Genomic DNA, 15,833 nt, shown 5'->3' with positions numbered 1-15,833 from the left:
TGCAAAAATTCACAAATAGAAAATGACTTGATTCTTCAAAGAAAGTTGCATGAGTTTTAGATTTTCTGGATTATGTATAATAAATAATATTTTTATCTCATCGTATTGAATGCTGTGAATTTCATTTTTCATGTAAAAAACCATTTTTTAGATTTTTTGTTGACAGATATTCAAAAGAAAATTAAACTCATTAAATATGGAATTACTTCAAAATATGATCAACCTTAAAAAATGCATAATTAATACCGAAACTGCATTTTAAAAATATAATTTGTGCGATGCAATTCTATGACTTGAAAGCTACTTCCAAGTAAATGGAGAAAGACTTTTTTTAAATATTTGTTATTTAAATAAGAAATGTTAAAATTTAAAAGAAATAATTATGTTGAACCTTTAAGGGCGTGATTGTACATTATTTTATTTTTATTACCATTTATCTAAAGATTCACAAATATAAATTGTTTAATCCCTTTTAGGAATTGGAAATTTATATCGGATAAATTTCGTGAAAACTGTTTTTGGAAATTGAAGTATTAGATTTTATCCTTTGATAGTAATTTTCTAAACCAAACTAGTTTCATGGTGTAATTCAGTTCAATGGGAAACCTTGCAACGGAATAAATATTTTGCAATTTAAAATGTATTGCAAATATACTAACGAGTTTATTAATTTTGTCTAATTTTTTGTTGTTGTACAGTTTTTGGTTAAAATATTATCTAAATTAAAATCTGTATCTGAAAGGATTATTTTTTGTAAAGAACTGTAACCTATATTTATGTATTTCTTTAAATTTTTTAATTTTTTAAATTCTTATTTAAAAAGTGTTTGAGCAAATTGGAACTTGACAAAGGTGATGACTAAAATAATATTGCGACATATTGACGTAGAAATCTTTATAATTTCCTTGATTAAAAATATAATTACTGTAATTATTAACTTTTGTCAATTTTTGAATTGTGATAAGAGAAATTTAAAGGAAGAACTATTTCAAATTTCAAATTATTTATTTCAGCACTTTTCTAAAATATTTGTGTATCCAACTACCAACAGAAATACGCTTTGCATAATTTAAAATATTATTTACTTCGTGGAAACTTTGAAATTGAACGTCGTGAAATTGTTGCGTTGAAATCATTTGCAGGAAAATAATATTTTCGGACATTTAAAATATAATTAAAATTTTGTCATTGAAAATATGTAGAAATGTTAAGATCCACACACAAAAAAAACTTCTTTTCATTATTACCTTTTATCTTATAATAGCTCCGTTTGTTAACATTTTTGGACGTTTGAAAAATTAAGAAGTTAAAACTAACATGTAAATAACTAACATTTGAACTAACCTAAATTGCATGTAGTTTTTCGTAACAAAAATGCGTCAATTTTTAAAGACATCTATAAACAAAAAATTATGCTTTGAAAATATCCAACGAATTAAATTATTTCTGTACTTTTCGAAGAAATTTTTTTAAGGTAATGAATTTTTAGTTGAAACATTTGAACAACGGATAAATTTTTTGTTTGAAAAAATGAAATATTTTCATCTACTCATAAAATTTTGATAAAACTTGGGTTACAAACGATCCCTTTTTTGGAATTTTTTCCTTAAATTCTATGTACAATTCGAAACTGACACTTTATTTGAAAAATGCTTTGAAGAAAATAAAAAAAGAAGTTAAAAAAGAAATCAATATTGAAACAAATTTGAAAGTAAACTCAAAAATCAAAATAATTTAAGGGGAACTTAAAAATTTAATGCAATTTTGTAAAACAAATTCAAGTTAAAAAAAATTCTTTATAAATTGGAAATTTAAAAACGAATTAGAAATCGGTTAGAACATTTTAACGAACATTACACAAAATTTTAAAAATTAAATTTGAACTTATCTCCACCCCACCCCCAGCCAACAGAAGCAAGCGTGTATCTAGCTAACAGCATTGTGGATTGCGGAAAATTTAATGTTATCCCGCAACATACAACCAATACATAATAGGGAAACAGCAGGGGAGTTGTTTTTTACCATAATTGAAGTATGTGGAATGATTTTTTCATTTTATTTTTAAATGGTTTTGAATTTTTTATTTAATTTCAAATTTTGTTCTAATATTGGTTTTTAAACATAATTTTTAAAGCATGTCTCAAATTGATATTTTATTTCAAATTATAAATCGATTTTCTTTAAAAAAATTCCAAAAACGTGATCGTTTGGTACCCCAAATAAAACTACCCATGATAAAACTAATACACATTTTAACAATTTGTGTAATTAACAATTCATGTTCAAAAAATTAGGTTAACAGCATAGAAGAGTTATCTTAATTTATGTAACGATTTTTTTAAATCGAAACTACAAATTTTTTCTAGGTATGAAAAAATGACTTTTGAATAAATTTTGGAAGGGAACTTCTATTTTTAAAATAATGGTGATCACGATAAATTTTATAACTTTTCAAAATTAAGGTTGACCAAGAATCTTTTGATGCAAGGAAGTTTCCCTAACATTTTTACCAATGTTATAATAAAATGAAATTTTCTTATGGTAAAATTTCATAATATTATAATGGCATAAAGCTGGAAGAACTTCTTGGGAGTATCTCATCCATTCAGGAACACCTAAAAAAATGTTGGACCGTTACTCACGCGTAAAAACATTAGGTTTATTATTTTTCAATAATTTGTATTAAATTACGGTATTGTTTTTAATATTTTGCCTTTCTTTTTTTGTTTTTAATTCGACAAATTTAGTCCTAGAATTCAATACTTAAATTATTTAGATTTGAATCTACATATTTTCTTTATAATATATAGAATTTACTTTCAGATTCTACCGCACTTCTACACCAGTGCATCTTAATGATTAAGCTATTGAAATAAATAGCAAATTTTTGATTCTCCTTTATATTCGATGAACTAAGAATAAACTTAAGCTAAATTTCAATATTTTAGAAATAATCTCAAATTTAAAATTGCGTCTTATTTTTGACAATTTGAATTTTTTTCTAATTCTGTTAGAAAAACCCAATAAACTACCATCCATTCAACCTTCTTTATGATCACATAAAAATTGTATCCTGTTTATTTTAATAACGAAATTAAATCTTTAACTCTAAAGGAATTCACGAGAAAACATAAAACTATAAGAATTTCATAACTTTAACAAGCTTTGAAAGAAACTGGTGATTAAAATTTTAACTCGAAATTCTTTAAAAGTTTTGAAGAAAGTACAGAAGAACAGGGGAACGACGAACGAACGAAGTAAGGAGAATAATTCAACTCGGAGACTAGAGAAATCTCCATAAGCCGCCAGGCAACTAGTTCTTCAGGTTCAAAATGTTTTCCTCATGTGTGTAGAACTGACAACACCGGACATATACAGTATCTTCCATAAAAATCCGAACACCTTTGCCTCCTTCATTATTTTTAAAAAATATTTCGGCTTTTTTTTCTTAATTCTAATAAATGAACTTTGTAAAATAATTAATTCTACACATAATATAAAGTCTTGAAAGTTAAAAAAAAGAAAATACATTAAACTGGGCTGTTTGAAAAAAAAATGGCGTTCGGATTTTTATGGAAGATACTGTACCTACTCTATTTTTTGGAATATCACCCTAATTTCTAAATATTTTTAGTAATACTTAAACTACAAACAAACAAATTTTCATGTAGAATAGATAAAGAAATTTTTTTCATAATTTGTAGTTTCTTTTTTTAACAATAGAGGCGCTGACAGCAGTGAAAAAATTATTATTACTGGCGGTAATAATAATTTTTCGTCTGCTCTTTCTTGTCAATTTAGTTAGTTTAAATTTTTTTTATTTTAAAAAATCTGATTGATTTGACATTCTTAAAATAAAAAAATTACTTATATAAAAATTTTGAACAACCTTTCTCCGATTAAAATTTGTTAGGCATAAATTGACTGTTCATTTTCATTATTGCCTTGATTGTTTGTCTGTGGTTCTGTGTCATTAAACTGTCATTCAGTTTTTAAATGAAGTAAATCAATTAAATCTTACGCATAAATGCAGTAAAAATAATTTTCTCTAGTTAGCACACAGTTAACAAAATCTCTAGTAAGAATAAATAATAATAAAAAAAAAACTTTCTTACTAGAAATTCTTGAAGTAAAAAACGCCAAATCACCTCACCGCCATAATGGGACACTTCAGACTACAAAGAAGGACTACTACGTTGTCAATGTAAAAACTATTTTTTAAAAAATTTTATATTTATTCTTATCGTTTTACTAATCCCAGTATATTTACTAAAGATTGGAGATTAAACTACAAAAATTAGCAAGTTCTAAATATTTTAAAAAATTCGTTCAATTAGTTACATTGGTAAAATTATGGAAGTAATTCAAATAGATTTTATGTTGTATATTAATACAATTCGTAATTTTCATTTCATGAGCATTGAAGTGCGAAACATATGGTTACTTTCATAGAAATACAAATATGGTAGCGTACTTTCCATGTGGCAGCGGGAACCAACTTTATCTAGTTAGATTCCAGCTTTTTGAAATAAAATATTTTCAACGTGATTAAGAACAGGTTGTTCAACCTATAAAGATTTCAATGACAATTACTTCCCAAACATTACTGAAATGAGTAAATTAAATTTCGTTTTTTTTTTTAGATTTTTAGATACGGCGATGTACAAATCTATGAGCGGCACAGTTCTCTTATATTTAACGTAGGCTAATAGAGAATCAATTTCTCAGAAATCTTGTAGGTCATGTGATTGCTCTATGCAAACTCGCTGACGTGTCAGTTGTTGATTTGAAGGGGCCACGATACTTGATTTTAGTTAACGACATGTATAAATAAAAACATGGCGAAGCATTTACATAAACCCTAAATGGGTATATGAAGGAAAAGGTCCATGATGGGTGGAGTTTCACTTTTTAGAGTAAAAACCGGCTGCGTATTCAAGCTAGAAGCTACAAGCTACACCTGTTTATACACTGCTAGATCTCCTTATAGCCGCAGTGCCTCATTGAACGTTGTGGAGATCAGCAGCAGCAACAAGCCAACGACAGTGAAACCAGTTTACCAATCGCCTGGCAACCATCAAGCGACTAAAGGCAATAGCTTTGTGTAGCACGAAATCAATGAGAACCATCTCTGGAAAACCGGCTAGCAATCCAACTAACTCAAGGCCAATTTATTTTGGAACATTCGACTTGACAAGATCTAAGCTCCCCAATAAGTTTAATTGTAGTTTTTAAGGGATTAAGTGCGCCGTATTCACACTCTACAACTGACTGACACGTGAAAACATCCAAGCATTGTAAGTTCAGATTTAATCTATTTTTTCCAACTTCTCATAAACATAACGAATATAGAATTTGAAAATAACAGTTCCACTGAAACACGCACGATATAGTGCGCATTCTCTTTTCATTCGTAGTCGCCCCTCCCTTGGCGACAATGTTATTATTTCGTTTCGTTCCATTTGAGATCGATGGAGTAGCTCAAACTTAATTATTCAACAGTTCCCCTCACTGTGTACAATCGAATTTTGTCAAAGTCAAACGAGTCAGGGAAATTTCAGAACACCTTTCCATACGCACAGTCTGTTGCTTTCCATCAGCACATCACAAGAGCATCATTGCTGCTCTCGACCAATGGCGTTTAATTGTGAAAGGGATGAAATCTTAAGTCGTTAAATTTCCCTTCATCCCATCTAAATAAACAATCCATCAAAAAGAAGGTCGAAAAGAGGATATTCTGCTTACAAGTGCATTTTTCATTATGGTTTTCCGAGCATTTATAGGAAATCAAATTAATATTTTTATCTTTTTAGCTGGTACTTTCACCCAGTCCCCGAGGTCACCCGTTTTTCTGAAAAATTTCACTGTGAAATTATATTACACGCCGAAAAGAAAACTCATTAACCATTTAAGCATGGTAAGCAAAATGAAGTAATTTAGTTTATTGTAAGATGTCACTAGTTGTCCTCACGTTCACGAAGGGAAAATTCATGTCTACAAAGTTGCCTTTCTCCATATGCATTTAAAGATACCTATAGAATTCACATGTTTTCTTCATTCTCTCTGTTACTTAATAATCACTACAAGGATTCAAGAAAATACTTTTAATACTCCTTTGAGTTTTCAGGTAATCATTAGAAGGAAATGCCCATGTCAAGCAACAACCAATGAGTAATGGAAAAAAAGCCTGTAAACAATGATGTAGCTTAAACTTTTAAAAATTCCCTCTTCTTTACACCGCAATAGATAAGATAAGTGCGTAACATTACATGCGTTGTACAAAACGCAGATGTATGTGTGAAGCAATATGGCTAATGTCTCCTTCCAATAAGTCAAAAGCAAGACAAAATTATGTCTCAACAATTTTCCTCTGCGTGGGTAGTTAAGTACTTATCATTGGCAGTAACATTAATTATGCTTTCTGTTTGCTTTTTCTTGAATGTATGTCTTTCTGATGTATGCATCTAGTTAACTAATAGTTATTTAATTCTTTGCCCATGCTAAGGTGTGTTTAAGGTCACCAAATAAAACTGGTCTAATCGTCTCACATTAAGATGCAATTCCTATACCCCAAATGTGATTAGCTTTTAAGGCCAACTAAAAATAACATACTTTTACAAAATACCTTAATTGATCATATTTTTTTGTTGTTGTAGGGTAACATTCTACTATGCTGAAAGCTCTGTACCAGTTAAATTCTGAACCTGTTGTTCTCTTGAAGAAAATTGAGAAATGTGTGAAGAACAAATTACCAGATTGTACAGCTAATATTGATAGAGATGCCATGCAGCGATATCAAATTGTCAAGAAATCCCCTGATCCCAGAGATCATAGTTCTAGTTCACTCAATTTAAAGATTAATCTGACAGGTATAATTTAAACCATTTTGTATTTTTTTCATATAAAATTTATAACATATGTGTGTGTTGCTCATTCAATACTTTTATTTTATAGGGGGTGTACCCACTTGTCTCAAAAGAAAAGCATCATTGGAAGATGCATTCACAGAAGCTGATGCTGTCTATGAAACCCATAAGAAGCTAAAAAAAGATGAAAGTGTTGATTCAGACAGTTCGAAAAAGAGGTCAAAACATCATCAAGGAGAAAAGCAGGAATTTGACAAAAAAACTAAGGGATCCGAAACGAGCGATAAAGAGAAAGGAAAAACAAAGAAAAAGTTGGAAAAAGAAAAATTTAAATCTTCAAAATGTGAACCTAGTTCAGAAACGAATGTAGCTGCAAAATCTGGCCATCACACTGAAACGGGTGGAAGCGGTTTATCTTCATCGGAACTTCAAACCAAGCATTCTCAGAAAAAAGATAGAAAGCACGAAAGGAAGAAGAAGAAATCGAAAGAGAAGTCGAAAGACGGCAGCAAATGCCCTTTGGATATTCCTACGCCAGAAAGCAAGAAGCAAGTATGTATACGAAATGATTTCCTTGGTGATTATATTAAATTAAATCAACATTTTTGGTTTTGTGCAGTCTGATAATGGCGAAGACGTTGATGGTAGTGAAGAAACCGTCGCGATAGACAAAGGTGGGGAAGTTTCCGTTTCTATTCCCAAGCCCGCTTCTGCTGATGAGGATATCACAGATGAAGAAGTGTTTGAAGAGCCAAAAGAAGTTATTGATGCACTAGTGGAAGATGAACAGAATTGCGATCTTCCCCGTAGTGATTCTGCCGCAACAGTTGCCCTTGATATGGATATGGATAGACGGAGCGTTAATAGTGCTACCGACGACGTAGAACCCGAATTTGTTAATCTTGCATCGCCAGATAAAACAAACACAACGGCTGACGACACATTCCCCTTAAATGATGCTACAGAGAATGAAATGGACGTTACATTAGAACGCTCACCTGAAATCGGCTCGTCCCATAAAGTTTGTGAAGAGGAACTACCCGAAGAAACCAAAGAAACAGAAGATGGAGGTAAAGAGCCATATTTATCATTCTTATCATTCTTATTTTAAAAATATCTTTTTATTCAAATCTTAAAGTAGAAAACAAATTTTCTGTGCCGACCGATCATGATATAATTGGAGAACCCAGCAGCAATCATACTAGCCAATCGCAAAATGATGTTGAAGATATCTCTCCGCCCGCTTCTGTAAACCGGGAAAGCGGTAAATTAATATTCGTTAATGCAAATCATAAGCTTAAATGATAATTTCATTTGCTTGGCAGTAGATGACACACAACGTTCATCGGTGGTCGACAGTAGCCTCACAGAAACGACCAATGTAACAGCTTTAATTACATCAAAAAGCGAAACAGGTACTTTAGCATTTCTTGAGCTCTTCTTGTAAGTGCTTTTGTTTAACACTTATATTTTCCAGAAACTTTACAAAATTCTGAAGTAGATGGTTCCACCCTAATGGAAGTTGAGAAACCAGGTTTGCATTTTGATGTTGTCTCAGTGGAATTATATGTTGACTGATAACAATTTTTGTTTAACAGAAAATGACCTAATCGACAGAGTAGAAGATCAGATAATTCCACGAGAAGGTTTAGAAGAAAGCGCTATTTGCGCATCACCTGCTGCATCTGAACAGGGAGTTGAAGTAGTTCCTGAAACAGCAATCCCTAGTTCGCCTGTGTCTGCTAATCTCGAGACGGAGCCAGAAGTCATATTGCCAATTATTGGAGACAAAGATAATGAAAATAGTTCGGATGAAAATTTTTTGCCGGCTAAGAAGATGTGCTGCATGCCGATCGATGTCCCAACTGAGCAGCTTGATCAGCAAGAATCGCAAATCGGATTGGAGAAAATAGAGATCGAATCCGCATTGTCAGCAATTATTGCTGAGCGTAAAACGTTGGGCAAAGAACTGCGGCTACTTCTACTCAAGTCTAAAGAATTGGAAGAAGAATTAACCGTGAAAAATACTGCCATATCTGCGGACGTCATTTTGGTTGAAACACTGTCAGACGCAGTCAATGTTGCGCGTGAAGAACGCAACCGACTAGCGGCGGATAAGAAAAGGACTCATCACATGGTTCTTCAAACTGAAATCAAGCTTAGGGAGCTACAAGTGCTGTTGATCCGACAGCAGCTTGATTTGGGTGACACTAAGCTTGTCGAATCACATCCATTGTTTAATGATATGAGTGACAATGAAAAGCTCGTTGCTGATCTAACAGAGCAGGTGGCAAATAAGTCAGCTACGCATAAGGAGACAGAAGCAATTCATCAAAAAGCCGAACAGGTTTTCCGACAGAAAAATGAAGAACACGAAACACTTGTGAAACGTTTGGAAGAGGCTCGTCAAATGTGCCAAGAGTTGAATGAACACCTAAGCAAAGTTACCTCTGAAATTGAAAATATCAAGTCCAAATTGAGTGAACTTGCAGACGATGGAAAGGGGAAATGTCTACGGATTGTTGACATTGAAGAGGAGTCCATCAAAATTGAATGCTGTAAGAAACTGAAAGAAATTGAAGTGAAAAGACAGAATATTGCAGTCATAGACGACAACATGGAATTTGAATATTTGATTCCTAAACTGTGTCAGTTGCTTCCAATTAAAATCCAAGAAGAAAAAAAAGAAGAAACTGCGTCGAAACCTGCCACGCAGCCGGAGAATTCTGCATTAGATAATCCAAGTTCACCTGATTCAAGACAATCTCCTCGTCAGTTTCCGTTTGCACAACAGTTGCCAACTACGGTACCACCAGTGACAGTTGCTGAATCATTATCAAACTTATTGATAGAAGATACAGGGTCAACATATCATATCATAGAGACTGTTGCTGTTTCTTCAGAAGTGCAATCTCCTGTCGTTATGGAAACTGATTTTTCACCTCAGACTCAGCCAATGTGTTTGAGAATACCGAGTACATCAGTTGCTGGTGGTAGTCCCACTTTATCTAACGTAACAACCACGACACTTGGATCGCCATCCATCATTCAGTCTACGCCATCCAGCAATCCTATTGCTCTCCGAGTAGAAAACTTGACCAATCCTGAACCTACTCAAGCATCTACTAGCCAAAATATAACTCCAGCTTCGTTCGCTCTGTCTCCACACCCTATTTCCTTGAAGTCTTTAAGTGAAGCTTACCCCTTCTATGCCCAGTTTATTAATCCAAACAGTCCAACGGCTAATTCGGATGATGAAGCGATTCTGTATCAAGAAATTGTGAACGGCTGTCGCAATTTTACCCACTGGAAATGCAGTTATTCCTGTTCAAAGGATTTTTCTAACATTGCCCGTGATAACCCATTGTTGCGCCAAAGTGCTGGGATAATGAAAGATTACCTTATACCTTTCTATCGGCTAATGCTTAAGAAGAATACTACGGCCGCTCTACTGTTCGATTCGATCATTCATCAAGCTCAAAAAGCTAATTGGTACGGAATGGCAGCCGTGGATTCAACTTATATGAAGCAAATGTTAGAAAACAACCTGCGATCCGCTATTGACATTGGGACAAAGTATAAAGATCAGTCAGCTATACTTCCGTCTCGCGTAGAATTTTCCCCCTCATCGGGGAAATCATCGATGCCGACTTTTACGATCCATCTAGCTACTCCAGAAGCATTCCGATCTCCAACATTGGCAAACCAAATGCAAGCTAGTAATCAAAATTCAGTCGAACGTTCATCAGCCGACCGGACTCCAGTTAACACTGTTACGCAAGGCGATCATTCGCCCATCGGTGCGCTGAATACAATGATCACCAATCAAAATCGTCAGGTTAATCAGCAGACGCCTGGTCCTACACAACACAGCCCAAACACTGTTGCCATGGAGGGACATCCCGGTATGCCACGTCAAGGATGGACTGGCAACTCCGTGAATAACGGAATGGTTGCATATCAGTCAACTGTAGTGCAAAATACTGCTGTTGTTGTACCTATAATTAACGCACAGTACACAGGTAGACATCGCATGCCGGCGGTTCAGCAAACAGTTCCACCACCACATTCTACTTGGCCACAACAAACTGCACAGCAAACTGCACACCAAGCATACGTTCAAAACCTGCAGTCTAATCGGATGCAAGCACCCGTCAATTATCAAGCTGGGCCTTATCGACAGCAGCAACAGGCGACACTACAACACCAGTACATGCACCCTAATGGTTCGCAACAGTCATTGGGCTCATCTCAGCAACTTCACAATCGTTTGGCTGGTCCTATTGCAGGAGACAGTCCCTCGCGCCAGCAAAATATGTCCATTCTTGGATCGCACCTACAACAAGCACAAGCACCCGTTCAGCAGCAGCGAATAAGACAACAATCTTCCTCGCAACAGCTGACAAATCAGCCGACAGTATCACATCACTTGAGCGGAATGCAACAACAGCAAGTGCCACATTCACAAGCCCATTCCTTGCAAAACGCACAACACCAAATCATGCAGCAGCAACGCCATATGCCCATGTCTTCGCCGCCAATTAATGCTCAAGCGCAAAGACATTTTCCTGGCCAGCAGTCGGACATTGCTAGACAGCCTGCCATTCGTCGACTCTCACGAGATGTTCCGCAGCCACAGCAACACCCGCTTTACACTTGCCTGAAGTGTGGACAAGAAGCTCAGCAAAAGTGCAGCGGGTGTCAAACCACATTCTACTGTTCCCGTGACTGTCAGGTAATATCGCAACTCAGTTATTGTATATTTGTTTTGTAACGTTTTTTTTTTTTTAATAACGATTGTAGGTTGCGCATTGGGATGAACATGGTAAAACGTGCTCCAAACAGGCTTGACGAGAACGCGAAGGCTTACCAACCAAGACCCTAAATAGTATCCTAGTCCTCGGGTGTGAAGGAGTGACAAAATTGAATTTTCTGATGACAAGTGTTGCGTCCTATCTGTTTTCTAGAATTTGTTTGATGCGTTTAAACGTCCTTCGAGTGGCTCAGTTTAATCTAGCGGTGCTACGTTTCTAAGACAACAGCTGTCATCAGTATTATGCACAAAACAAGGTAGAGCCGTTTTATTTTTCTCATGTGTCTTCTGTTCTACACGTCAAAGTTGAACGTTTTAGCAGGTTTTGTTTATTTGTGAAATGGAATGGAATGTGCCTGTACAAGTGTGTACATGCTGTTTAGTCATCGCTGACGGATATAATTTCCTTTTTGTTTTAATAGAATTCAGACTTGTCGCTATTGTAATTTCATTTTTTAATAAATTTAAATTGGTGTTGAAAATACAATCAGGATGATTTTTTGTTAACCTTGATCGTTTTGATCATCATGCAGCAACGTCGAAAAATGTATCGATTACCGATGAAATTTGGGCCGGTGAGTACTTGATGTATTTTTCACTGTGTTTGCTGAACTGCGCGTTGCTGTACTTGTCATAGAAAGCCTGATACTTCGGTAGGATGTACTCTTTGTTATCACGCTTCAGACTCTCGCGAAGCTCAACGTCTGGCACTGAATAACCTCGTTGCTCTCTGGACAATTCTTCAAACTCCTTGTTAAGGGTCTAAAAGATTTATCGGATCAAAAAACAACATTTTTACACATGTAAAGCTTATTTTAACTTTTGAAGACCTACCGAGAACTTTTCTTTAATTAAAGCTTTATCCTTTTCCCGTAACCTGCCGGAAAGAAGTACAGATGCTGGAACATCTTCCGAATTCCATATTGGGGCTAAGACCTTGTTCCAACTGTAGGTTATTTAATTAATTGAATAGTAACGGTGAGTTCAACAAAAAATTCAAAGCAAAGGAACAAAGTATCAATACCTTTGAGAATAGAGCCTCTTCTGTTCGTTGATCATTTCTCGGTAAATCGGCTCGCATTCTGGTTCCACAACCTAAAAACACCAAAATATGTGAGTACATTTACTTTTGACTACAATTTTGTGCTTTACCTTCAACAGGTCTAATAGGCCACTACGCTGTAGTGCGCTTAACAAATAGTGGCTGTTATTTAAACGAAAAATATAGCGCAAAGAAGAATCGCTGTACGCATCGCTTTTAGTAACTAAAGTTAAATTTAGTTGAACCAACACTTTTTCTAAAAAAAAAAAAAAAGTTATTTGTTAATCAAGCTAGATTTTAAGTTAAACCTGATCAAGCAAAATGAATTACTGATATAAAGTCCTAGTAAAGCTTTGTTTCTCTGAGGTTTCGGCCAGGGTTGAGTGTGTACCAATGCGTTGGAATAACTTTGATCTTGGGCGAGAAGCGGACCGACTGTGTCAGACAAATCAGTCAACTGGCCAAGGAAAAGAACGACATTGCTCGTCATTTCATAGACCGTGCCATCTCTAGGCAATGGAGCTGCAGATTCAGAACGTACAGATTCTGCAAAGTCTTCAAGGGCCTTTCCGCACTAATCAATCACAAAATAACACAGTGATAAAACGAATCTGAATTATGGTGAGTTATTAGCTTACGGTTGTATGGAGATTATTAACCATTGCGTAAAATCGTGTGCGAACAGAAGAATCGCATCCTTCCAGCAATTTATCACAGTCGCCTTTAAAACACACTAAATGGCGTAAGGCAGGAAAAAGAAGCAAAACGGGACCGAACTCTTGACGTGAAACACTTCGGCGCGCTCGGCCGCTTAAGCTCTAAAAATTAGTAAAGTACAAGAATGACTAACCGATGAAATTGAATCAAGAATATTTCCAACCTCGGCATCGTGACAGATCATTTCCAATGCGTCTCTGAGAGTGATAGACAGAACAGCTTTTTGATGCGGCAAAGGGACAATACCCAACATAAGTCGCAGTTCACTCTGCAGAAGTCGCAAAAGTGCCGTGAATTCGGTTAAGAACGATTCGATTTCGTGTTCTTCGACAGCATCTTCTTTTATACTGTCTGAAGAAGAAACAATAATGATAATTGGGAAAAAGTAAAATTAATTCAATTTCGTCTTCTCACCCGCAGCGCTTCTCCTAGAGCCCAAAGCCAGTCCTGTAGAGCTTTCCAAAGTTTGAGAAGCTTTCAAAAGCATTTGGTTGGCCTTGCGCTCAAGCATTTGCTGTAGTTTCTTTGAAGTCTTTCTACTTGGAGTGTCATAACTGGCTTTGACACCTGATTTTGCCTGAAATTATAAAATAATTTCATTATATCTTGCCTAATAGTAGTCAAAGTAAATATTAGATTACCAGCAATGTAGCCGTTCCCGACATGGCAGCCACGGGACTCACGCCTTGGTGGCTCGATACCCCAGTAGATGAACTTCTCAAATGATCACGAAGGCCAAGAAGGGTTTTCTGCACAGTATTTGCGCGGAACCGAGCGTAAACCTGGAAAGTAAATCAGTGATAAAGTTTATTTAATATGGTGTGGATTAATGATTGATGATTACAAGTTACATTCATGAAGTCATCTTCATTGTGAGTTACAAGCCAATCAGCTATTTGCATCAAATTGTCTTTCACATCTGCAGAGAAGTGATTTATACTTATCTCCTCTGGAATGAAAATGGAACATTACATTGAATTTTCAGGTAGTTTTAGATAAATGGGGTTCACCTTCATCATTTGCTAGAGCTTCCAAAAGTGCTATAGCAGGAATGGTTTGACTATGTTTCGCTAAGTGTTCTTTAAATTCGCTGATAATATTATCTTTGCCAGTTTCAAATAGGCTCATCTAATACAAAAGTTGTTTTTTTTAAGTTTGTAAGGTATGGTGATTTCAAATAAAAAAGAAACTTACAACATTTTCTAACTCCACACTCTGTGGATTATTTCTCTCAAAGAAATGCATAGCTTCTTGCAATCGACCGAGGGATTGGAGAAAAATTTCTAGACCCTGACTTGAAGGGCTCTCTTTTATGACAGGCTCAACTTCCTTGCTGACACTGTAATAGCTAATAACGTGATCCAAAGAGGCTAATGTTTTATCAATGTCTATAAACACGAAGAAATTTTGATTTTGTAAATTTAGAAATACGAGAAATATATCATTACTAATTTACTTTCTTGTTTCTGTTGCAAATTTTTTGTCTCATTGTAGACTGGTAAAATGGTTTTTTCAAGTCTCGCAAGCCTTTCATCAAATGAAGTCAAAATATTGACCATTCCATTAGTAAGCTGAGAACTTCTAGAAGCAGCATCTTGAAGAAAGACTAGTCCTGTCAGCACCTTTACCAATCATTAATTAAACCCATTATTTGTTTGATACAATATGTCAATATAACCAGTCATGTGAGTATCCAGTCACAGCAAAGAAATTTGAATTTTGTAACAAGAAATTGAGTTTCATATTCGAACCTTTAAAATTAGTATTTAAACCATATAAAATCAAATGAAATAAAGAAGAACTAAGTATATAAAACAATAAAGTAACCTTTTCATGTTTATGATTAAAATCTGACATTTTGCTGAATTTCTGTCAGTTGTTTCGTTTCTCGCCATCTACCGGCTAGAAAAAAAAACGTTCTCATGTCGTGGCAATAGATTTAACCTAATTATTTTATTTTATTAACAAAAAAAATCGTAAATTCATTACTCGATTGGTGCGTCAAGTTGAAGTTAGACAAAGAAAAAAATCTAAAAAAGACGTCGCCGTCTATTATGGAAGAAAATATTCAACGTTGAGCCCATTATAATCGCAAGCACATGGGAGCAATCCGGGGCCCACTAAAATGTGGCTAATGAGTAATGACGAAATACGGCTCATAAAGAAAAAAGCGCTCAGATATACCACTTTATTTAGGTAAAAGGTAATCTGATGTAAAATGGAAATCTGATTTTCCTAAGTTCTAAATGGGTTCCAGTTGTTTTCACGGAAGTTGTGTCTCATCACGGACACGGAGGCAACTTATGCTTATCGACCGCAGGCAATGATCGAATTTGTGTACAGTGGGTAGAAAAATGGGAAAACGCCAAAACGGTGGTGACTCGTGAACTATTTT

At 34.9% G+C, this 15,833-nt stretch overlaps 2 protein-coding genes across 9 annotated transcripts; one reads left to right on the top strand and one right to left on the bottom strand.

Moving 5' to 3' along the window:
- The first annotated feature begins 4,676 nt into the window (after positions 1-4,676).
- On the top strand, positions 4,677-12,186 carry LOC124340790. 8 transcript variants are annotated; one of them, XM_046793450.1, is made up of 10 exons: positions 4,677-5,297; positions 5,814-5,917; positions 6,657-6,869; positions 6,955-7,418; positions 7,486-7,936; positions 8,005-8,130; positions 8,192-8,281; positions 8,344-8,400; positions 8,465-11,601; positions 11,670-12,186. In XM_046793450.1, exons 3-10 carry the CDS (start codon positions 6,671-6,673, stop codon positions 11,715-11,717), a joined length of 4,572 nt encoding a protein of 1,523 aa, XP_046649406.1. In that variant the 5' UTR covers positions 4,677-5,297; positions 5,814-5,917; positions 6,657-6,670; the 3' UTR covers positions 11,718-12,186. The 8 variants fall into 8 exon arrangements, with proteins under 8 accessions (XP_046649406.1, XP_046649413.1, XP_046649412.1 ...); XM_046793457.1 differs by having other exon boundaries at positions 4,678-5,297; positions 8,008-8,130; XM_046793456.1 differs by having other exon boundaries at positions 4,678-5,297; positions 8,195-8,281.
- Positions 12,114-15,662, bottom strand: LOC124340931 (exocyst complex component 7-like). The gene is made up of 15 exons (XM_046793763.1): positions 15,428-15,662; positions 15,266-15,340; positions 14,895-15,060; positions 14,633-14,826; positions 14,449-14,566; positions 14,290-14,387; positions 14,080-14,220; positions 13,853-14,015; positions 13,602-13,789; positions 13,360-13,539; positions 13,052-13,295; positions 12,832-12,977; positions 12,704-12,774; positions 12,514-12,625; positions 12,114-12,441 (listed from the first exon to the last, which is right to left on the bottom strand). Exons 2-15 carry the CDS (start codon positions 15,293-15,295, stop codon positions 12,205-12,207), a joined length of 2,088 nt encoding a protein of 695 aa, XP_046649719.1. The 5' UTR covers positions 15,296-15,340; positions 15,428-15,662; the 3' UTR covers positions 12,114-12,204.
- Between the last annotated feature and the right edge of the window lie 171 nt (positions 15,663-15,833).

This window comes from Daphnia pulicaria, chromosome 5 (assembly GCF_021234035.1).
Source record: "Daphnia pulicaria isolate SC F1-1A chromosome 5, SC_F0-13Bv2, whole genome shotgun sequence".
NCBI lineage: Eukaryota > Metazoa > Arthropoda > Branchiopoda > Diplostraca > Daphniidae > Daphnia > Daphnia pulicaria.
Note: the sequence above shows the minus strand (reverse complement) of the source record. Positions and strands in the feature narration are given on the sequence as shown.